Source organism: Capra hircus, chromosome 15, assembly GCF_001704415.2.
Source record: "Capra hircus breed San Clemente chromosome 15, ASM170441v1, whole genome shotgun sequence".
NCBI classification, from domain to species: Eukaryota; Metazoa; Chordata; class Mammalia; order Artiodactyla; family Bovidae; genus Capra; species Capra hircus.
In genome coordinates this window covers 80,995,713-81,020,571 of record NC_030822.1, presented here as the reverse complement: position 1 = coordinate 81,020,571, position 24,859 = coordinate 80,995,713, and the positions used below count along the sequence as shown (strand labels likewise).

At 40.2% G+C, this 24,859-nt stretch overlaps 1 protein-coding gene across 2 annotated transcripts; it reads left to right on the top strand.

The window, feature by feature from the left end:
• Positions 5 to 24,405, top strand: ANKRD49 (ankyrin repeat domain 49). Of its 2 annotated transcripts, XM_013969389.2 has the most exons (4): positions 5 to 80; positions 15,466 to 15,819; positions 16,505 to 16,904; positions 23,374 to 24,405. In XM_013969389.2, exons 2-4 carry the CDS (start codon positions 15,565 to 15,567, stop codon positions 23,397 to 23,399), a joined length of 681 nt encoding a protein of 226 aa, XP_013824843.1. In that variant the 5' UTR covers positions 5 to 80; positions 15,466 to 15,564; the 3' UTR covers positions 23,400 to 24,405. The 2 variants fall into 2 exon arrangements, with proteins under 2 accessions (XP_013824843.1, XP_005689392.1); XM_005689335.2 differs by lacking the exon at positions 23,374 to 24,405 and having other exon boundaries at positions 16,505 to 18,001.

Sequence of the window (24,859 nt, the reverse complement as noted above, 5' to 3'; positions counted from 1 at the left end):
TCGTACAAGAGCCAATCCTGAGTAGCCGACGAGACAGAACCCGGAAGCGAGGTTCCCGGCGGCGATTTTCCGACTCTGAGGTGGGTAGCTCTTTCTCGTCTGGGGTCACACTTCCTGGTCGCTTGGCGCCACCTTTGAGCGCCTGAACCGAAAGGGGCGGGCCCCTGTGGACCCCTGGGGAGCTCTGCAAATCCGGCCGCGAAGGAGGTCCTCGGTAGGGCTGGAGCAGTTTCTTCGGGCTTAGTGGTTTGGAAGGCCGCAGATGCGCCTCCTGGGCCTGTGAAGTGACAGGCCAGTGCCGAGGTCGGGACTGGTGGCCTTCTCTCTCACTGCCCTCCTCAGAGAGTGAACATTCGGCCTCTAGTTTACGAGCCTTTGCCTGCGTTTCATGTTCAGCACATCTGTATTGCTTTGTGCCGACAGTGCATTAAAAAAATAATGATGTGAAACTTTTGAATTAGAAAATCTGGGCCTTTAGTTCCATTGAAAGTTGTTTTAATCTTTATAAACTTCAGCGCCTTCGCCTGCCTAATGGGGCTTATGGCTCCACCTGTCGCTGAGCTGTTTAAGAGTTGACATAGTTTGTGGAATGTGATCTTTAAAAAACATAACCTAGTTCCTCCTGTTGCAATATCATCAAGTAGAAATCTTGATCGACTGTTTAAATCTTGAATCAGGGAGATGCACCAGAGTTTGACTTTTTAAATTAATTAAGAAATTTCTGTATGTAATTTATTTTACCTGGAACAGTAAATTCAAATTTTAAAAAGTTTTTATAAAAAGGAGAGGAGGGGCACAAGATCTGTGCTATAATGTTGCTGTGCTGTACCTACACTCTCAGCAGCTTAAGTCCTGTTCGACTTTTGTGACTGTGGCTTGCATGGTATTCTCTAGGCAGGAATACTGGAGTGGATTTGCCATGCCCTTCTCCAGGAGATCCTGACCCAGGGATCAAGCCCACCTCTCCTGAGTCTCCTGCATTGCTGGTGGATTCTTTACTGCTGAGCCACCAGGGGAAGCCCCAATAATGTTACTATGGATGCTGTAATTAATATGTGAACTTTACATTATTTACTGGTATTTATTAAGTGTTTAATGAATAGATGTATATTGCATTGTAAGCTTCAGAGAATAGGTTGAGAAAAAAGTGAAAATATTAGAATATAAAAACCTTTCTGATAGGGTCTCCTGATTGATCTGAAAAACTGAACTATCTTAGAAAATTCTTTACTGCAGTCCTTTTTTGTGCATAGGGTCTTCCCTGGTGACTCATGGTAAAGAATCTGCCTGCAGTGCAGGAGACTCAGCTACTATCCCTGCGTGGGAAAGATCCTCTGGAGAAGGGAAAGGCAACCCATTTCAGTATTCTTGCCTGGAGAATTCCATGGACAAAGGTGTCTTGTGGGCTACAGTCAATGGGGTCACAAAGAGTTGGCCATGACTCAGCGACTAACACTGCATTGTGCAAAGTAACACGTCTAGAGAAGGTGTTGGTCGTAAATGATAGATTTAAACTGGACTTTAATGCTCTTGGCACTATTATTAAAATATAGTGATGCATTGAGTTCAGTTCAGTGGCTCAGTCGTGTCTAACTCTTTGTGACCAAATGAACCGCAGCATGCCAGGCCTCCCTGTCCATCACCAACTCCTGGAGTTTACCAAAACTCATGTCCATTGAGTCGGTGATGCCATCTAAACATCCCATCCTCTGTCATCCCTTTCTCCTCTTGCCCTCAATCTTTCTCAGCATCAGGGTCTTTTCAAATAGGTCAGCTTCTTGCATCAGGTGGCCAAAGTATTGAAGTTTCAGCTTCAACATCAGTCCTTCCAATGAACACCCAGGACTGATCTCCTTTAGGATGGACTGGTTGGATCTGCTTGCAGTCCAAGGGACTCTCAAGAGTCTTCTGCAACACCACACTTCAAAAGCATCAATTTTTCTGCACTCAACATTCCTTATAGTCCAACTCTCACATCCATACATGACTACTGGAAAAACCATGACCTTGACTAGACGGACCTTTGTTGGCAAAGTAATGTCTCTGCTTTGTAATATGCTGTCTAGGTTGGTCATAACTTTTCTTCCAAGGAGTAAGCATCGTTTAATTTCATGGCTGCAGTCACCATCTGCAGTGATTTTGGAGCCCCCAAAAATAAAGTCAGCCACGGTTTCCACTGTTTCCCTATCTGTTTGCCATGAAGTGATGGAACCAGATGCCATGATCTTAGTTTTCTGAATGTTGAGCTTAAAGCCAGCTTTTTCACTCTTCTCTTTCACATTCATCAAGAGGCTGTCTATTTCTTCTTCACTTTCTTCCATAAGGGTGGTATCATCTCCATATCTGAGGTTAGTGATATTTCTCCCAGCAATCTTGATTCCATCTTGTGCTTCTTCCAGCCCTGTGTTTCTCATGATGTACTCTGCATATAAGTTAAATAAGCAGGGTGACAATATACAGCCTTGACATACTCCTTTTCCTATTTGGAAAGTTGCTTCCTGAACCTGCATACAGGTTTCTCAAGAAGCAGGTAAGGTGGTATGGTATTCCCATCTCTTTCAGAATTTTCCACAGTTTATTGTGATCCACACAGTCAAAGGCTTTGGCATAGTCAATAAAGTAGAAATAGATGTTTTTCTGGGACTCTCTTGCTTTTTCAGTGATCAGCAGATGTTGGCAATTTGATCTCTGATTCTTCTGCCTTTTCTAAAACCAGCTTGAACATCTGGGAGTTCATGGTTCACGTATTGCTGAAGCCTGGCTTGGAGAACTTTAAGCATTACTTTACTAGCATGTGAGATGAGTGCAATTGTGCGGTAGTTTGAGCATTCTTTGGCCTTGCCTTTCTTAGGGATTGCAATGAAAACTAACCATTTCCAGTCCTGTGATCGCTGCTGAGTTTTCCAAATTTGCTGGCATATAGAGTGCAGCACTTTTACAGCATCATCCTTTAGCATTTGAAATAGCTCAACTGGAATTCCGTCACCTCCAGTAGCTTTGTTCATAGTGATGTTTCCTAAGGCCTGCTTGACTTCACATTCTTGGATGTTTGGCTCTCGGTGAGTGATCACACCATTGTGATTATCTGGGTCACTAAGATCTTTTTTGTACAGCCACCTCTTCTTAATATCTTCTACTTCCGTTAGGTCCCTACCATTTCTGTCTTTTATTGAGCCCATCTTTGTATCTTTTTCCACTGGTCATGTATGGATGTGAGAGTTGGACTATAAAGAAAGCTGAGCACGAAAGAGTTGATGCTTTTGAAGTGTGGTGTTGCAGAAGACTCTTGAGAGTCCCTTGGACTGCAAGCAGATCCAACCAGTCCATCCTAAAGGAGATCAGTCCTGGGTGTTCATTGGAAGGACTGATGTTGAAGCTGAAAATCCAATACTTTGGCCACCTGATGCAAAGAACTGACTCATTTGAAAAGACCCTGATGCTGAGAAAGATTGAGGGCAGGAGGAGAAGGGGACGACAGAGAATGAGTTGCTTGGATGGCATAACCAACTTGATGGACATGGTTTTGGGTGGACTCTGGGAGTTGGTGATGGACAGAGAGGCCTGGTGTGCTGGGGTTCCTGGGGTTGCAAACAGTCGGACATGACTGAGTGAACTGACCTTGCATGAAATGTTCCCTTGCTATCTCTAATTTTCTTGAAGAAATTTCTCTTCTTTCCCATTCTATTGTTTTCTTATATTTCTTTGCATTGATGCATTAGGATTCATTCAATTAAAACTCGTGAAAATTAGGTATAAAGAAATCCATATCTTAGGAGTTATGAGTAACTCTTAAGATTTCTCAGAATCCAATCCAAGCAAAATCAAGTGATAGCACTTTAATCATGTTAATTATGCAAATATTTTTAATGTTTGTGTATATAAGTCAGACATAAATGTAAGTTAAATATAGTTCCTATCCTTATGCTAACAATCTTTTTAGAGGCTAAAACAAGAATAAAATTAGTGATAAGACAGTATATATCAGCAAGAAACAGGAGAAACTAGAGAGAGATCTAATATGCAGGCTCAAGAAAGGCTTAAGAGAGAGGCAACTTCTGGGAAGAGTCTTAAATGACTAAAAAGATTTCAACAAATATAATTAGGAAGCTGAGAAATATTTTTTAAATATCTATTATACTCATTTTCTTTAAGTGGTTAAAATTTGATATGCTGTACAACTTTTTTATAATTAATGAATTTATTTTAATTGGAGGCTAATTACTTTACAATATTGTGGTGGTTTTTGCCATACATTGACATGAATCAGCACAGATGTACATGTGTTCCCCAATCTCAAACCCCCGTCCCACCACCCTCCCCATCCCATCCCTTTGGGTTGTCCCAGTGCACCGGCTTTCAGTGCCCTGTTTCATGCCTCGAACTTGGACTGGTGTTCTATTTCACATATGGTAATATACATGTTTTAATGCTATTCTCTCAAATCGTCCCACCCTCGCCTTCTCCCACAGAGTCCAAAAGTCTGTTCTTTACATCTGTGTCTCTTTTGCTGTCTCGCATATGGGGTCATTGTTACCATCTTTCTAAATTCCATATATATGCATTAATATACTGTATTGTTGTTTTTCTTTCTGTCTTACTTCACTCTGTATAATAGGCTCCAGTTTCATCTACCTCATTAGAACAGATTCAAATGCATTCTTTTCAATAGCTGAGTAAAATTCCATTATGTATATGTATCACAACTTTCTTATCCATTCATCTGCCAATGGATATTTAGGTTGCTTCCCTGACCTGGCTATTGTAAACAGTGCTACAGTGAACATTGGAGTACATATGTCTCTTTCAATTCTGGTTTCCTCGGTGTGTATGCCCAGCAGTGGGATTGCCGGGTTGTATGGCAATCCTATTTTCTGTTTTTGAAGGAATCTCCACCCTGTTCTCCATAGTGGCTGTACTAGTTTGCATTCCCACCGACAGCATAAGAGGGTTCCCTTTTCTCCACACCCTTTCCAGCATTTATTATTTGTAGACTTTTTGATACCAGCCATTCAGACCAGGGTGAGATGGTACCTCATTGTGATTTTGATTTGCATTTCTCTGATAATGAGTGGTATTGAACAATTTTTCATGTGTTTCTTAGCCACCTATATGTCTCCTTTGGAGAAATGTCTATTTAGTTCTTTGGCCCAGTTTTTGTTTGGGTCATTTATTTTTCTGGTATTGAGCTGCATGAGCTAGTTCTTTATTTTTGAGATTAATTCTTTGTCAGTTGATTCGTTTGCTGTTATTTTCTCCCACTCTGAAGCCTGTCTTTTCACTTTGCTTATAGTTTCCTTCGTTGTTCAAAAGCTTTTAAGTTTAATTAGGTTCCATTTGTTTATTTTTGCTTTTATTTCCATTACTCTGGGAGGTGGGTCATAGAGGATCTTGCTCTGATTTATGTTAGTGTTTTGCCTATGTTTTCTGCTAGGAGTTTTATAGTTTCTGGTCTTACATTTAGATCTTTAATCCGTTTTGAGTTTATTTTTGTGTATGGTGTTAGAGTGTTCTAGTTTCATTCTTTTACAGGTGGTTGACCAGTTTTCCCAGCACCACTAAACTATGCTGAATAGTAGTGGTGAGAGTGGGCACCGTTGTCTTGTTCCTGACTTTAGCGAAAATGCTTTCAGTATTTCACCATTGAGGATAATGTTTGCTATGGGTTAATCATATATGGCGTTTATTATGTTGCGATATGTTCCTTCTATGCCTGTTTTCTGGGGAGTCTTTATCATAAATGGTGGTTGAATTTTGTCAAAGGCTTTCTCTGCATGAGATAATCATATTATTTTTATCCTTCAATTTGTTAATGTGGTATATCACATTGAATGATTTGCGGATATTGATCAATCCTTGCATCCCTAGGATAAAGCCCACTTGGTCACGATGTATGATCTTTTTAATATGTTGTTGGATTCTGTTTGCTAGAATTTTGTTGAGGATATTTGCATCTATGTTTATCAGTGATATTGGCCTATAGTTTTCTTTTTTGTGTGTCATGTTTTTTGGTTTTGGTAGTAGGGTGATGGTGGCCTCATAGAATGTGTTTGGGAGATTACCTTCCTCTGCAATTTTCTGGAAGAGTTTGAATAGGATAGGTGTTAGCTCTTCTCTAAATTTTTGGTAGAATTTACCTGTGCTTTTGTCTGTTGAAAGATTTTTTACTTCCCTGGTGGCTCAGAGGTTAAAAAGCGTTTGTCTGCAAGGCGGGAGACTGGGTTCAATCCCTGGGTTGGGAAGATGCCCTGGAGAAGGAAATAGCAACCCACTCCAGTATTCTTGCATGGAAAATCCTGTGGACGGAGAAGCCTGGTAGGCTACAGTCCATGGGGTCGCAAAGAGTCAGACATGACTGAGCAACTTCACTTTACTTCCATTTCTATGCTTGTGATGGATCTGTTAAGATTTTCTGTTTCTTCCTGGTTCAGTTCTTGAAGGTAATACTTTTCTAAGAATTCATCCATTTCTTTCAAGTTGTCCTATTCATTGTCATGTAGTTACTGATAGTAGTCTCTTAAAATCCTTTGTATTTCTGTGTTATCTGTTGTGATTTCTCCATTTTCAGTTCTAATTTTGTTGATTTGATTCTTTTCCCTTTTTTACTTGATGAGTCTGGCTAATGGTTTGTCTATTTTATTTATCTTCTCAAAGAACCAGCTTTTAATTTCGCTGACTTTTGCTATGCTCTGCTGCTAAGTCACTTCAGTCGTGTCTGACTCTGTGCGACCCCATAGACGGCAGCCCACCAGACTATCCTGTCCCTGGGATTCTCCAGGCAAGAACACTGGAGTGGGTTGCCATTTCCTTCTCCAATGCATGAAAGTGAAAAGTGAAAGTGAAGTCGCTCAGTCGTGTCCAACTCCTAGTGACCCATGGACTGCAGCCTGCCAGGCTCCTCCATCCATGGGATTTGCCAGGCAAGAGTACTGCAGTGGGATTTTTGCTATCAGTTCAGTTCAGTTGCTGAATCGTGTCTGACTCTTTGCGACCCCATGAATCGCAGCACACCAGGCCTCCCTGTCCATCGCCAACTCCCGGAGTTCATACAGACTCACATCCATCGAGTCAGTGATGCCATCCAGCCATCTCATCCTCTGTCGTCCCCTTCTCCTCCTGCCCCGAATCCCTCCCAGCGTCTGAGTCTTTTCCAATGAGTCAACTCTTCGCATGAGGCGGCCAAAGTACTGGAGTATCAGCTTTAGCATCATTCCTTCCAAAGAAATCCCAGGGTTGATCTCCTTCAGAAAGGACTGGTTGGATCTCTTTGCAGTCCAAGGGACTCTCAAGAGTCTTCTCCAACACCACAGTTCATAAGCATCAATTCTTCGGCGCTCAGCTTTCTTCACAGTCCAACTCTCACATCCATACATGACCACTGGAAAAACCATAGCCTTGCCCAGACGGACCTTAGTCGGAAAAGTAATGTCTCTGCTTTTGAATATGCTATCTAGGTTGGTCATAACTTTTCTTCCAAGGAGTAAGCATCATTTAATTTCATGGCTGCAATCACCATATGCAGTGATTTTGGAGCCCCCAAAAATAAAGTCTGACACTGTTTCCACTGTTTCCCCATCTGTTTCCCATGAAGTGATGGTACCGGATGCCATGATCTTAGTTTTCTGAATGTTGAGCTTTAAGCCAACTTTTTCACTCTCCTCTTTCACTTTCATCAAGAGGCTTTTTAGTTCCTCTTCACATTCTGCCATAAGGGTGGTGTCATCTGCATATCTGAGGTTAGTGATATTTCTCCCGGCAATCTTGATTCCAGCTTGTGTTTCTTCCAGCCCTGTGTTTCTCATGATGTACTCTGCATAGCAGTTAGATAAGCAGGGTGACAATATACAGCCTTGAAGTACTCCTTTTCCTATTTGGAACCAGGCTGTTGTTCCATATCCGGTTCTAACTGCTGCTTCCTGACCTGCATACAGATTTCTCAAGAGGCAGATCAGGTGGTCTGGTATGCCCATCTCTTTCAGAATTTTCCACAGTTTATTGTGAACCACACAGTCAAAGGCTTTGGCATAGTCAATAAAGCAGAAATAAATGTTTTTCTGGAACTCTCTTGCTTTTTCCATGATCCAGCGGATGTTGGCAATTTGATCTCTGGTTCCTCTGCCTTTTCTAAAACCAGCTTGAACATCAGGAAGTTCACAGTTCACGTATTGCTGAAGCCTGGCTTGGAGAATTTTGAGCATTACTTTACTAGCATGTGAGATGAGTGCAATTGTGTGGTAGTTTGAGCATTCTTTGGCATTGCCTTTCTTTGGGATTGGAATGAAAACTGACCTTTTCCAGTCCTGTGGCCACTGCTGAGTTTTCCAAATTTGCTGGCATATTGAGTGCAGCACTTTGACAGCATCATCTTTCAGGATTTGAAACAGCTCAACTAGAACTCCATCACCTCTACTAGCTTTGTTCGTAGTGATTCATTCTAAGGCCCACTTGACTTTACATTCCAGGATGTCTGGCTCTAGATTAGTGATCACACCATCATGGTTATCTGGGTCATTAAGATCTTTTTTGTACAGTTCTTCTGTGTATTCTTGCCACCTCTTCTGAATATCTTCTGCTTCTTTTAGGTCCAGGCCATTTCTGTCTTTATCAAGCCCATCTTTGCATGAAATGTTCCCTTGGTATCTCTAAGTTTCTTGAAAAGATCTCTAGTCTTTCCCATTCTGTTCTTTTCCTCTATATCTTTGCATTGATCGCTGAAGAAGGCTTACTTATCTCTTCTTGCTATTCTTTGGAACTCTGCATTCAGATGCTTATATCTTTCCTTTTCTCCTTTGCTTTTTGCTTCTCTTCTTTTCACAGCTATTTGTAAGGCCTCCCCAGACAGCCATTTTGCTTTTTTGCATTTCTTTTCCATGGGGATGGTCTTGATCCCTGTCTCCTGTACAATGTCACGAACCTCATCCCATAGTTCATCAGGCACTCTATCTATCAGATCTAGGCCCTTAAATCTATTTCTCACTTCCACTGTATAATCATAAGGGATTTGATTTAGGTCATACCTGAATGGTGTAGCAGTTTTCCCTACTTTCTTCAATTGGAGTCTGAATTTGGTAATAAGAAGTTCATGATCTGAGCCACAGTCAGCTCCTGGTCTTGTTTTTGTTGACTGTAGAGAGCTCTCCATCTTTGGCTGCAACAAATATAATCAATCTGATTTTGGTGTTGACCATCTGGTGTTGTCCATGTGTAGAGTCTTCTCTTGTGTTGTTGGAAAATGGTGTTTGCTCTAACCAGTGCATTTTCTTGGCAAAACTCTATTAGTCTTTGCCCTGCTTCATTCCGCATTCTAAGGCCAAATTTGCCTCTTATTCCAGGTGTTTCTTGACTTCCTACTTTTGCATTCCAGTCCCCTATAATGAAAAGGACATCTTTTTTGGATGTTAGTTCTAAAAGGTCTTGTAGATCTTCATAGATCCATTCAAGTTCAGCTTCTTCAGCATTACTGGATGGGGCATAGACGTGCATAACTGTGATATTGAATGGTTTGTCTTGGAGACGAACAGACTGTCGTATTTGAGATTGCATGCAGGTACTGCATTTCAGACTTTTTTGTTGACCGTGATGGCTACTCCATTTCTTCTGAGGGATTCCTGCCCACAGTAGTAGATATAATGGTCATCTGAGTTAAATTAATTAGGGCTAACTGCTCCATTGTATTATTTAAACTTTGTGTTTCCTTGCTGATTTTCTCTTGGTTGATCATAGGTGTGAGTGCGGTATTAAAGCCTTCCACTATTGTTGTGTTACTGTTGATTTACCCTTTCATACCTGTTAGCATTTGCCTTATGTATTGAGTTACTCCTATGTTGCATGCATATATATTTATAATTTTTGTATCTTCTTCTTGGATCGATCCTTTGATCATTATGTAGTGTCCTTCTTTGTCTCTTTTCCTGGCTTTTATTTCAAAGACTTTTTTATCTGATAAAGATTGCTGCTCCTGCTCTATTTTGTTCTCATTTGCATGAAATATCTTTTTCCAGCCTCTCACTTTTAGTCTGTATGTGTCCCTTGTTTTGAGGTGGGTCTCTTTTAGACAGCGTATATAGGGGTGTTATTTTTGTATCCATTCAGCCAGTCTTCGTCTATTGTTTGGGGCATTCAACCCATTTACATTTAAGGTAATTATTGATAAGTATGATCCTGTTGACATTTACTTTGTTGTTTTGGGTTCGAGTTTATATACCTTTTCTGGTTTCCTGTCTAGAGAAGATCCTTTAGCATTTATTGAAGAGCGGGTTTGGTGGTACTGAATTCTCTGTTTTTGCTTGTCTGTAAAGCTTTTGATTTCCCCTTCATGTTTGAATGAGATCCTTACTGGATATAGACATCTGGGGTGTAGGTTTTTCTCTTTCATCACTTTAGATATGTCCTGCCATTCCCTTCTGGCCTGAAGAGTTTCTGTTGAAAGATCAGCTGTTATCCTTATTGGGATCCCATTGTATGTTATTTGTTGTTTTTCCCTTGCTGCTTTTTAATATTTGTTCTTTTTATTTGATCTTCATTAATTTGATTAATATGTGTCTTGGGGTGTTTCGCCTTGGGTTTATCCTGTTTGGGACTATCCAGGTTTCTTGGACTTGAGTGAATATTTCCTTCCCCATTTTAGGGACGTTTTCAACTGTTATCTTCTCAAGTATTTTTTCATGCCCTTTCTTTTTTGTCGTCTTCTGGAACTCGTATGATTCGAATGTTGGGGTGTTTAACGTTGTCCCAGAGGCCTCTGAGGTTGTCCTCATTTCTTTAATTCTGTTTTCTTTTCTCTTCTCTGCTTCATTAATTTCCACCATTCTATCTTCCACCTTCCACTTATCCTGTCTTCTGCCTCAGTTATTCTACTATTGGTTCCCTCCAGAGTGCTTTTGGTCTCAGTTATTGCATTATTCATTATTGACTGACTCTTCTTTATTTCTTCTAGGTCCTTGTTGAACATTTCTTAATCTTCCTAATCCTTGTCTCTAGTCTATTTATTTTATTTTCAAAATTTTGTTTTCAAGATTTTGGAGCATCTTGACTAACATTATTCTGAATTCTTTTTCAGATAGAGTTCCTATCTCCTCATTTTTTGTTTGGTTTAGTGGATGTTTATCATGTTCCTTTACCTGCTAAATATTTATCTGACTTTTCATTTTGTTTAGATTGCTGTGTTTGGGGTGTCCTTTTTGTAGGCTGGAAGTTTGTGGTTCCTCTTTATTGTGGATCCTGCTCCCTGTCAGTGGGGTTGTACTAGTGGCTTCTCAAGGTTTTCTGGTTAGGGGAGGTTGTGTGTGTGTTCTGGTGGGTGAAGCTGGATGTCGTCTATCTGGAGTGCAATGAAGTGTACAGTAGTGAGTTTTGGGGTGTCTTTGGGTTTGGTGTGACTTTGAGCAGTCTATCTTTTAATGCCCAGGGCTGTGTTCCTGCATTGCTGGAGAATTAGCATGGTATGTCTTGCTCTGGAACTTGTTGGCTCTTGGGTGGTGCTTAGTTTCAGTGTAGGTATGGAGGCTTTTGATGAGCTCTTGTCTGTTAATGGTCCCTGGAATCAGGAGTTTTCTGATGTTCTCACGTTTTGGAGTTAAGCCTCCTGCCTCTGGCTTTCAGTCTTATTCTTACAGTAAGTAGCCTCAAGACTCCATCCATACAGCACTGATGATAAAACATTAAGGTTAATGGTGAAAAGATTCTCCACAGTGAGGGACACCCAGAGAGGTACACAGAGTTACTTAGAGAAGAGAAGAGGGAAGAGGGAGATAGAGGTGACCAGGAGGAGAAGACCGGGAGTCAAAAGAGGAGAGAGCAGTCTAGCCAGTAATCAAATCCCTAAGTGCTCTCCACAGTCTGGAACACTCAGAGAGGTTCATGGAGTTCCATAGAGAAGAGAAGAGGAGGAAGGAGATAGAGGTGACCAGAACGAGAAGAGGGGGAGTCAAAACGGGAGAGAGCAATCAAGCCAGCAATCACAACTCTCAGTGAACATGGATACTGAAGATTAGATTCTTAAAGGTACAGAGTTGATTTAAAAAAATACCAAGAAACAAAGATTAAAAATATAGAGTAGAGGTTAGACTCAAAAATACAATGTTAAAAATATAAAACAAAATGAATCACAAAAATTATAAAAAACATATATATGTGAAATTTGTTTTTAAAATAGGATCTTTTTTTTTGCAAGGTAATAGTAGGTTATAAAAGTGAAAATTAAAGTAGTAAAGAACTTAAAAAAAATTAAAAGGTGATCATATAAAATATATTTAGGAATTTCTCTGGAGCTGTTGTGGGCAGTGTAGGGTGAGTTCAGTTTCTCATAGTTCCTTATTCCAGCCTGTACTTGTTCTCAGGGTCTATGCTGCTGCTGCTGCTGCTGCTGCTGCTGCTGCTGCTGCTGCTACTAAGTCACTTCAGTCGTGTCCAACTCTATGCGACCCCATAGATGGCAGCCCACCAGGCTCCCCCATCCCTGGGATTCTCCAGGCAAGAACACTGGAGTGGGTTGCCATTTCCTTCTCCAATGCATGAAAGTGAAAAGTGAAAGTGAAGTCGCTCAGTCGTGTCTGACTCCTGTCGACCCCATGGACTGCAGCCTACCAGGCTCCTCTGTCCATGGAATTTTCCAGGCAAGAGTACTGGAGTGGGGTGCCATTGCCTTCTCTGTCTCAAGGTCTATAGGCCCCCTCTAATGCTTAGTCAATGTTAACTACAGGGTTTTAATCTGTTGCACCTGTCACTTCCAGAGCCGGTCCCTATTCTTTGTTTATTTTGGCTTCCTCTGTTTGAAAGTCTCTTCAGTGTCTAATTTCTGCCCTGACACAAGGGGGCAAAGGTGGTCACTTATTTACACTCACTTGTTCAGTTGTGTTTTGGGGAGGGAGGAACCCTGCAAACAAACATCACTGGCATGTGTGGGGAGTGCTTGCAGTGTATGAGCCACACTGGGTTTGCCCAAGCTCACGGCTTGTGCTTTCTGGTTCTATACTGCTCAGGCTGCAGGGTGCTCTGTAGGGCACTGTCCAAAGCAGGCCCTGGGTTTCATGCACTTTCCAGGTCTAAGCCACCCAGGTTCAGGTTCTCAGGCACGCCACAGGGCACAGACTCTGTTGGGCGTGCGTTTTGTGCCCTTCCCGGGTCTGAGCAGCTCAGGCAACCAGGTGCTTGAGGAGCACACTGTCCCAGGTGGGCCATGCATGTTAATCACCTCTCTGGTCTTGGGTGTGCCATGTGTCTCCTCTGGGAAGCTGATCTTAGGCTATGACCCTCCTGGCAGATGTCAACCATCCAGGATCCCAGGAAGACGTGGTTAGCAACTGGGGGCCTGCTCACAGTTTGGTGGAAGATGCCCATCTCTGAGGCCGAGATTGGAGCAGCCCGTTGCCTTCTGGCTCTGGCTGTTGCCCACCTGCCTCTCTGCCTCTGGTGGGGAGGGGACTATATGCAGCTGGCTAGCTCTCCTTTGGTGATCACTAAGTCCTTTGCTCTGTGAGCAGGCCAGGGTGCGCATTAAGTTAGAGAATTTCGCAGGAAAGTTCTCTCTCTCTCTCTCTGGGTATCCCAGAGTTTGGGGTGCTGTCTGACATTAGCTCCCTCAGATTGTCCTCAGGGCATTCAGGCCCAGTCCTTACCTTAAGCATGCAGCTTGCGCCTTCCTCTCCAGCCTCCAGTGGCTGATGCGAGCATCTGGGCTACTTCTCTGCTGGAAGTTGTGGTTAGGCACCTATTCTGTGTGTTTTGGTTTATTTTTCCCTCCTGGTTATCTTGCCCTCTTGAGATTCTAAAACTCCCCATAGACCTACTGGTGAGGGGGTTTCCTGGTGTTTGGAAACTTCTCCTTCATGACTCCCTCCCCAGGATGGTCTCCATCCCTAACTCTTTTGTCTCTCTTTTTGTCTTTTATATTTTTTCCTACCTCCTTTTGAAGAGAATGGGCTGCCTTTCTAGGTGTCTAGTATCCTCCACCAGCATTCAGAAGTTGTTTTGTGGAAGTTTTTCAGTGTTCAAATGATCTTTTGATGAATTTGTAGAGGAGAAGGTGCTCTTCCTATCCTATTCCTCCATCTTGGGACTGCCCCCCTGCATAACTCTTTAAGCTGATATTGTTTATAAATTATTATGGCAACCTAGCAGAATAAATGTCATTTACTTCAGGAAGCCTTCTGTAATCCCTTGGTGGTAGTATTTTAGTCACTAAATTGCATCCAACTCTGCGAACCCATGGACTTGCAGCCCACAAGACTTCTCTGTCCATGGGATTCTCTAGGCAAGAATGCTGGAGTGTGTTGCCGTTCCTTCTCCAGGGCATCTTCCCAACCCAGGGGTTGAACCCATGTCTCCTGCATTGGCAGATAAATTCTTTACCACTGAGCTACCAGGGAGGCCCTCGGTAATCCCATAAGACTGGGTTAATTATGGTCCTCCTGTATATTCATTGTATCTGGTTACAGTCTTATCTATAGTACTTAATGCTTTTTTGCCAGTCTTCCTGACTAGATGGTAAACTTCATGAGGTTAAGACATGGATCTTGTTCATTATTGAATCCCAGTACCAAGAGACTGGCGGGCTTCCAAAGTGGTGCAGTGGTAAAGAACCTGCCTGCCAGTGTAGGAGACAAAAGAGAAATGGGTTTGATCCGTGCATCGGAAAGATCCCCTGGAGAAGAAAATGGCAACCCACTCCAGGAATTTCTAGCCTGGGAAATCCCTTAAATAGCCTGCCAGGCTACAGTTCAGGGGGGTCACAAAGAGTTGAACATGATTGAGCCAGTAAGAACAAGCATATGACACCAAGAGACTGGCACATGCCAGGTGTTTTTTTCATCTTTGTTGAATGAAGGAGTGAATGACAGCCAAAATCCTGTTTCACAACAAGAACCCAACTAAGAACAATAGTTGTCTGTCAGTGAATAGGACTACTTTTTAAAGCCGTGAATTTTCCTAAGCCAGAAATTGTTCAAGTAGAAAGAGGATGATTATTATAGATGTCATGGTAAAGATATCTGCATTGATGAGAGATTGGGACATGTGTCCTCTGGGGACTATTCCATCTCTAAGAATCTCTGATTCTTGGAAGTAGTTTTTAGGAAAAACAAATTTTTGTTTCTTTCCTATAGCATCTATGTGTCTCATTTATAAAAATGGTGAATGTTCTCATTTTTATTGTATTAGTTATAATTTAAAAACTTCAAGCATTAATCAGCTGTTAGTATAATACAACATAGTATCTAAACCAATAGATTTAAAATAAGTCAGAGTCATAACTACTGACTTAGAAAAAAACAATAATAAATGACTATTAGGCCATTAAAAATAAAGGTAACTGAAATCTGTCAGCTCCAATATTTGATGAATGTAAAGAGTATTAATAAACACCAAAAAGTTTAGACAGAGTATATTTGTATATATTTGCAAGACTTATTTATGCTATTAATAAAGCCTCAATTACTGGTTTGCTCCTATTTTTTGTGTTTGTGTTTTCAGATCCATTTGATGAATAAAATAAAGCAGACATAATCATCTCTGGAGAGATTATTTATATCCTGGTGTTTGAAATGATTTATATTTAAAATAGTAGTAAAAATGGAAAAAGAGAAAGTAAATGATGAAAAACCAGACCCAGAGAACTCCTTGGACTTTTCTGAACACTTCAACCAACTTGAACTGTTGGAAACACATGGACACCTTATTCCCACTGGTACCCAAAGTCTCTGGATAGGGAATTCTGATGATGATGAAGAGCAAGATGAAAAAACTGAAGAGTGGTATCAACTGCAAGAAAAAAAAATGGAAAAAGATCCAAGCAAATTGCTTCTTTGGGCTGCTGAAAAAAATCGGGTAAAAAAAAAAAGAACAGAACAGTTAAAAAAGAAACCTTAATTTAGTAGAAAAACTACTAGATTGGAAGCCAGAGGACCTGTCCCTGAAGCTCGCTTTGTCCTCAGACCAAACTGAAAAAATATCACTTCATGAAAACAGGTGTCTGAGGTTATTTTAGTTAGAAGGAATTGAGCTTCTTAATCTCTAGATTTCCTTGTTAGCATTGTTTTCTACTGATAAAAGTTTATGTTTTAAAGTTTTATACACCATGCATATTGGTGTGATAATCCTACTACTGAAAGATCAGAACATAATGTTCCATTATTATGTTTTCTTCGCAGATGAAACATAACATATCAAACATGATTCTAGCCTGTATTGTTCATCTAACTGTAGCTTTAGTGCAATAAGCCTTAATTGGACCAGGAGTAAACATGGATTGGTTTTCAGAGAATCACGTTCATAATATCAAGTTTATGAGGGAAAAAAAAAAAAAAGAAAGAATTTATAATTAACACTGACTTGTTCATTGTTAAATAAGTTGTCCTCCTCCCCAAAGAAATCTTACATTTATTCTACAGTCATCTACTAACAAGGAAGTTTTCGTTTAACTTAATTAAATCTAACACCACTAGACCGTTTCATGTTGTTTACTGTTTTGTTTCATGTTGGGTTTGTGAAAGATCTCCTGTTTTATTCTCAGCTGACCACAGTGCAGAGACTGCTTTCAGAAAGGGCTACCCATGTGAACACTCGAGATGAAGACAAGTACACACCGCTCCACCGAGCAGCCTACAATGGGCACTTAGACGTGGTCCGGGAGCTGATTGCACACGGGGCGGATGTCCATGCAGTGACAGTGGATGGCTGGACACCCCTGCACAGTGCCTGTAAGTGGAATAATGCCAGAGTGGCTTCTTTCTTACTGCAGCATGATGCAGATATCAATGCCCAAACAAAAGGCCTCCTGACCCCCCTACACCTTGCCGCTGGGAACAGAGACAGCAAAGACACCCTGGAGCTCCTCCTGATGAACCGCTACATCAAGCCAGGTCTGAAGAACAGCCTGGAGGAAACAGCATTTGACATCGCCAGGAGGACTGGTATCTATCACTACCTCTTTGAAATTGTGGAAGGTTGCACAAATTGTTCACCTCAGTCTTAATAACGGTTCTGATATTTTTCTTAAGTTTCTAAGTCCGAGTGCCTGCTTTGTGTGAGATGTGAAATATCCCCATTGTACAAAGTTGACATCAAAAGTCTTAGGACAGTAATTCAGTGGTACTCACGATACTATCCCTCCAAGTGAATTGCCCGACCTTGATGTCAAAATGTATTTGAAAGTTGTTTGGATTTATCTTTAATGATTTCCATGGCGTTTGTGATTTTTACCAAATCATTTTAACTTGTCTATATTGAAAAACTTGTCAGAGGTTGTGCAGAAAACTAACGATATTTTTGGTGCTGATCCAAGAGAAATGTATTTTTACATTTACAGTATCCCCCATCCTAGAGCTTTGTGGAGTATTTAGTATATCAACATGTATTTTTATAAAGTCAAGTAACTCAGAATTTTATTTAAAAATCTTAAATATACCGGTGCAGTTCAGCTGTCTTCTCTGCATCACCATAGCCATTTACTTTCACTGTAAACCGTAAGAATGAACATATTAGTGACTTGAATCTTCATAAGTTTAAAAAAAATTGAGAAACCTAGGTCTTTGTTTTTTATTAATAGAACCATAGATGTTTAATCTACACATATTATATACTGCCTCTCCTTCCACAATCCACACAATCCTGTGGACCCTCCTACCTCACCCACCCTGGTCAACCTACATAATCCTTATTCTCCTGGTGAGTCAGCATGACCCTTAAGACATGCGCACCACTATACCTTGGTCCAGGTGATCATAGCCTATTTGCCATCCAGCTAGTTTTACCTGTCCGGTCCTGCTGAGCCGGGACCTGCTCACCTCATCTCCCAGGGTCACAGGAAGGGTTCTTTTCCAGGATCCTCATTTTATAGAAGCCACACAAAGTCAAAGTGACAAGGGAAAAGGAATTCTAAGATGATTATACTGGGGCAAGTACGACAAAGTGGCTCAGGCATTTTTTAAAAGCCACGTTGTAGATAACAACAAAAGCGTAAGTATACATATTCTAAAAAAAAATAAAAATAAAGGTTTTAAACAACCAAGAAAAAGCGTGAATAATTCTTATACCTGTGTGTATCTTATCTATCTGGCATACATTTGTTTAGCTTTGACTCTGTCCATCTCTCCAGCAGCAGCTTCTTGTTCCTTTGCCCTTCTGTGACTAAAACAAAAGAGTTATCTTTCAACTTCTCAGCACCAGAACTGACACACTGGGGACAAGTAGCTGAACTAATGGGCTTTTTCTTTGGCTATATATATGTATATGTGTGTTTATGTGTGTATATAAAAGTGAAAGCAGTGAAAGCTCAGAGTCCTAACCGCTAGACCACCAGGGAATTCCCTCTATGGTTATATTTTTTAAATGTCCACCAAAATATTTGTCTCTTTTGACCCTGTCCATGTGACCCAGTTACCTTAAACTAAGTAACAACGTTATTTAATCAAATATATGTGGCAGTTTTTAGGTTAAAACAAGATTGGATCATCTCAGAAAAGTTAAAAATGACATATGAACTGAATCATTATGACAGTGTTTTTAAGACTTAGGAGAGCTTTGGTTATTTTGTGATCTCTGGCTAGGACATAACTCTATTTCAGGGTATCAATACCTTTGATATAAGGGTTTTGGCAAAAGTGAGAGGTTGATTTCTGTTTAATCTGACCTAATGTAGTGATACCAAATGACAAGGTATAGCTGATAGAAATGACAGTAGAATAAGACCCAACTACCCCATTAGACTGCTAAACGAGGCTACTTGATTACCTGAAAGTCACGGAGCCTATGGCACCTTTCTTGCTTGGGAATGAGTTGCATTCTTGATTATATATATATAAGCTTTCCCTATGAGTATGACTCCAAAGGATCTGCTTTATTTCTAAGAAAATGAGATGTGACTTCTCCCTTTTTTTCAGTCTTCAATCACTCAACCAGTCCTAGGGAGCAAATTTCTACATATTAGAGAAATCCCTTCCATCCCTGAGGGTGGGACTTGTATTATTTGCTTCCTTTATACCTTCCTTGGTGGTTTTTTAATTTCATTTTTTATTATTTTTTTCTTTTTTAATTGAAGTATACTTGACATAAAATATATTTCAGGTATATAACAAAGTGATTTTTTTTTTCTTTTTGGGTGTGCTTCATGGCCTGTGGGCCTTGGTTCCCCAATCAGGGATCCAGCCCACATCCCTCACATTGGAAGTGCACAGTCTTAACCAGTGGACCGCCAAGAAGTCCCAACAAAGTGATTTGATACTCCTTAGTATTTTCTGACTCCTCAGTCCACAGAAGATGTGCACTAATCATGATTTTCACTGCTCAGTGGGCCTTTGAATACACATTTGTATCGTGCAGGTCTGTTTATAAGCAGTACTACACAACCCGTGCTGAAGAAGGAAATGCCAACCCACTCCAGTGTTCTTACCTGGAAAATTCCATGGACAGAGGAACCTGGTGGACTATAGTGCGTAGGGTGGCAAAGAGTTGGGCACAGTTGAGCACACATGCCTATGTGCACACAACCTGTGCAGTTGGTTAAATCTGTGGATGCAGAACCACAGATACAGTTCTGATGAGAAAGTTCAATTTTCGGTTATGCAGAGGGTCAGCACCCCAATCTTCGTGTTTAAGGGTCAACTCCATATTACCTGTGTTTACCAGTTGCCTTTAAGAAGACTAAATCATTTGCAAACAAAATTCTCACTAGTCTCACAGAGTTTATCTCAAGAACTTTTAAAAAAAATCTGTTTTGCATAACAAAGCTTAACTAACTATGTGCTTGAGGAAGAGGTGATTTTGTCATTGTTCAAGGGACAGTGACCCACAATGAAATTAGTTGACTTTGCTTTTATAAATCTTAAATGTGCTTCTCCAGGGCCCAAACATTTGTTCCGGCTCACAGCTTACAATAGTGAAAGGATTTAGCACTTTTATACTATGGATGTAAAAGCATCGATTTGTTTCTATTCATTGGCATCTATTATTGCATTTACCACTATGCTAGAAAATCATGATCAAAAGAGTCCCGGGGAGGGGGGGGGACAAAAAAAAAAAAGGCTCAGAGAAGTAAAAATTGGTCTAAGACCTATGTCCCATACCAAAATGAAATTGTATCAGTTCTCCATTCCTAATGAAAACATGTGCCATCTTCACGCTACCTGAAAGGACTCAAGGAATTTACAGCACTGCTTTGACTCAGGGAGGTACCAAACATGATCACAAAATCATTGATAATGGCTTACTTCATTAGTTACCATGGGATGCTCCAGTCCTTCTGTAGGTTCATAGGATGACCATTCAACTTGTATAAGACAGAGTGCTTTCTCCAGAGGGAATTAAAGATCCATGTTTATTAAGTTCAGAAGACAGTAAGAAGGATTGAGTGTAGCATATTGATGTTTTAAATTCCTAAAAATTTCCCTTGGGAATCCTACAATTTTAGTCTGGGAACCTAAGTGGAAATTATTAAAATCATTGCTACGACATAAAACATTCTGAGCCACATAGGTAATTTTAAGTTTTTTTTTTCTAGTGGCTGCATTAAAACACAAATGGGTGAAATTAATTTTAATAGTCCACATCCAAAGCACTCATTCCAATATGATACAAGTATTTTTAAATTATTGAGATATTTTACTTTTTTATATTATATCTTCAAAATGCAATGTGTATTTTATGTTTTTGTTCAGTCAGTACGTCATGTCTGACTTTTCGTGAGCCCATGGACTGCAGCATTCCAGGCTCCTCTGTCCTCCACTATCTCCCTGAGTTTGCCTAAATTTGTGTCCACTGAGTCAGTGAGGCTATCTAATCATCTCATCCTCTGCCCAAGAAAATATCTGTCATTGCTTCTAGTGTATTTTATGGCACATCTTATTTCAGATGAGCCCCATTTGACTAGTGGCTACTTTGGTCAGCACAGGTCAAGATGCTTGAAACTTTCCCTGGAGGCAAAGCAGAAGGCTAAGAGGAGGAGCAGGAAGTTTTGAGCCAGATAAATCTGTGTCCAAACCATGACTGCCTTTTGGCAAATGACCTGTTTTTTCACATGTAATATGCAGATACTATCTACCTTGTTACAGTTTTGTGAGGAATAAATGAGATATAATACAGATAAGGTATTTCCTTTCCTCAACATTTCAAGCAGGAATGCCCTTTCTGTTAGGTATTTGGATCCTTGAAGATCCCAAAGTTCTCCCTTGATATTCCTATAGTTTTCTCATGACTTTAGTAGGATATGCAACAAAGAGTTTCTTTCAAGAATCCAAACACCCTGGAGAAGGAAATAGCAACCCACTCCAGTACCCTTGCCTGGTAGGCTTCCATGGGGTCACAAAGAGTTGGACATGACTGAGCGTGCATACACACACACACACACACACACACACACACAAAGGAAAAAAAAAATCCAAACAAAATGCCTTCCCATCTTCAAAGGCCCTTGCCAGGTGTCAAGGTCTCCAACAGAAGAAAAACTTCAAGGAATGAGAAAAGGCAAAAGAATTTCAGCAGCTAATTCAACTTTTGGTTATGCAGAGGGTCAGCACCCCAGTCCTTGTGTTTAAGGGTCAACTCTGTATTACCTAGCTAATTACAGCTAATTACAAGGACTTGAAGGAAATGAGATTCTAAGAGAAAATCCATTTCCATTGTGGACCCAGAGCCTTGAAACTCAGAATACTTTACTGCTCATTCCATATGTGGAGCTTTTTGGTACTTACCAAATGAGTGGTTCTAAATTGATGCCATTTTTCCTTTTCATGATGGGTCTTATTAATACTGAGCAATGGAATAAAAGCACTCATATTTGGTTTATCAGTTTAATTATTCAATCAAGCCTCAGGAACATCTAATAGTCCTCACCATGAATTGAATGACATAGCCCCATCTGCCAGTGGATCTCAGAAAAGCAGAAATTTGTAGGCCAGAAACTGTGTTTAATGAAAGAAATGGCTTATGAAATCTAAAAGCAAACTACTACCTAATTTGTTTTCTTGCTTCCCTTTCTATTATAACATGTTCAGCATTTTGTCTCTGCTAGACAGTGCTTGGAAGTTAGGAGAACATCACTGGAGAATTAATGTTTGTTCATGAGCACTGACTCCTGAGTGATCATTGGAATTCTTTTTTTCAGACACAGCTGTCTTAAGGCAATTTTTAGCAATAAAAATGTGAGAATGTGATCCTGCCTTTATTAAAAAATCAGGTGTCTCTCAGATTTTTCTAAACCCAGACATAATAACTCATGAAGAAGATGTATCCTGATTGAAAGGACCAAATCTAGGAGCAAGAAATAGTCCTTCATTGACATATACTAGAAAAAGCACTAGAGTTCAGATTTGCTTCTCTGTTCTTTGCATATTTCTTATTTGAAGATATGCATGGCTTTCAAGAAGAATCAAAAGGAAGAAAAGGGTATTAAGATGGATCCTTTCATCCATGCTTTTGATCTTAGTCTGCACCTTGAACAATGAGGTTTTGGAGGCCATACAGAAAGATAATCATGTGTCATGGTTCTTCACTCTGTTGACACTGGGGCCAAATAATTCTTTGTATTCAAATTCTGTGTATTCTGTGTATTCAAATAATACACAGGGGCATCCTGTGTATTAGTTGATGTTTATCAGCATTCCTAGCCTCTACTCTCTAGATATACCTCCCACCCTGCCAGTTGTGACCACCAAAACTGTCTCCAGACATTGCCAAGTGTTTCCTGCTGTATGTCATCAGAAGTGCTTAAGGCAGGAGATTTCCAAATTTGGCTAGCCACAGAGTTGTTTTATTATAATTCAGGTAAGTTTTATTTAAAGTCATGTTTTTCTTAGATTTTGCTAGGCATTCCAAATATTCATCAGTGAATGAACACTCAAAAATTATACAATTGTTGATTCTGCTTAAAATCTTTGATATTTTGTTGAGATCATTCAAACATATTCAAAAATTGGGCTAAGATATACAGTTAGAAAAAGAACTCTTCAATACTGAGTTTCATACATCAGAAAAACACTCCTGTTCACAGATTTAGTCTCTAGAAAACTTTTTTTTTTTTTACTCTTTTTTTTTCTACCCTTTACTTTCTTTTTCTTTTTTATGCTTTTTTTTCTTTCTTTGGGGAGAGCCTAACTGCCCAGCATGTAGAATCTCAGTTCCCTGACCAAGGATCAAACCCACAGACCCAGCAGTGGAAGGAAGCACAGTCTTAAACACTGGATCACCAGGGAAGTCTCTTACCTCTAGGAAATTTATCCCTTAAGTCAGATGAGAAATTCTAGAAAATTTAGAAAAAGTCTAACTTCTGGTATCAAGGGAAATAATAAACAAATCCTGATTTTTAATAGGTTGTACAATTACAAATGTGAAATTTTATTGCACTGCTGAATAAAAAACAATGAAATTGATGCACAGTCTTTTCTTTAGAAAAGGTCTTAGAAGAAATGGGGTAAGAGAAGCCAACCACTTCTGTAGAGAAGAAGGAAATGGAGAGAGAGTTGGCATCTTCCAAGTGTCAACAACTGCAGAAATAGAAGATAATCTTGTAATGTCATTGACATTCTAGAACTCTTAATTATTAAAAAGAAAAAGAACATGGTGTAATTTATTTTGGCGATTGTTGGAGACCTTTTAGCAAAGGTTACTGAGAGCATGTGGACCAACCAAGGCACTGGAGGCTGCCTCACCCCCTCCCCTGTCCGTGGAATGTTGTTCTTCCTATTGTTTCCACTATGGGAACCCTTTCAAGGATGCGACCTTGGGAGAGCAAGATGTGTTGAAACTTTCTTGAACTCAATACATGACTGAACCCAGTTAAGGCCTCTATACAAATTTTTAAGATTCTGGAGGACAGGAGGGGAGTTCAGCTCATCATGCAGTCACCCTGGACAAGCTTCCTATATAAGCTCCCTTACTTATTAAACTTGCCACCTATCAAGCTGGAGTGGTCTGCTGCTTTCTTCAGTCTCTCCTCATCCTGCCTGGGTGGGGGCCAATCTCAGATTTCACCCAGGAAACTCGAGGTTGCAAGCCAACAGAGATGACTTTTGCTTTAAAAATGAATCCCAAGATAAAATGTATTAAAGTCATAATGTATAAAAAAAATTTTACATCTGTTTATCAGCCTTACCTAATCATTTTTAATGTAATGCACAGTAGAATAACCTCAAATGGTCTTTATGAAAGTTTCTGTATATCCAGTTGTGCTACACTGAGCTGCTGTGGTAATAATGACTTTGACTGGGTGCAGGCTGTACTGTAGGACTCACATACATTGCTTCATGTGAGCCTCACAGTAACTCAGAGATAGGATGCCATTGTATATACGGGGAAGTGGACTTATGGAGGTTAAGTAAATTGTCATGCAGTTAGTGAGAGATGGAGATAAGTTTCAAGCATGTCTTTGTGATTCTACCACCTTTTATCTTTGTAGAGTTGATTAAAGAAGATATCCTTTGGTGCACATTGAGTTTATTTTCTTTGAACTGTTTACAGAAACATTACCGCTTTTCACATATGAGTGTTACTATCTCGGTATCACCAGTTTATCAAATAATCATAACAAAAATTCAGTTTTCTTTATTTTACATTTTCTTTAAGATTATTTTTATGTAGTCAATTTACAGTAGTGTTTGAGTATATAAAAATTTACTATTATTAGGAGAAAGGGCTTCCCTGGTAGGTCAGCTGGTAAAGCATCTGCCTCAGTGCAGGAGACCCTGGTTTGATTCCCTAGGTCAGGAAGATCCCCCTGGAGAAGGGAGTGTCTACCCACTCCAGTATTCTTGCCTGGAGAATCCCATGGACAGAGAAGCCTGACCGGCTAGACTGTTTCACTCTCAACACCACCTGGAAGAACACTCTGGAGAACATGCTGAAGAATTCCTAGTATGAAACACTCTTTCTTCACTAC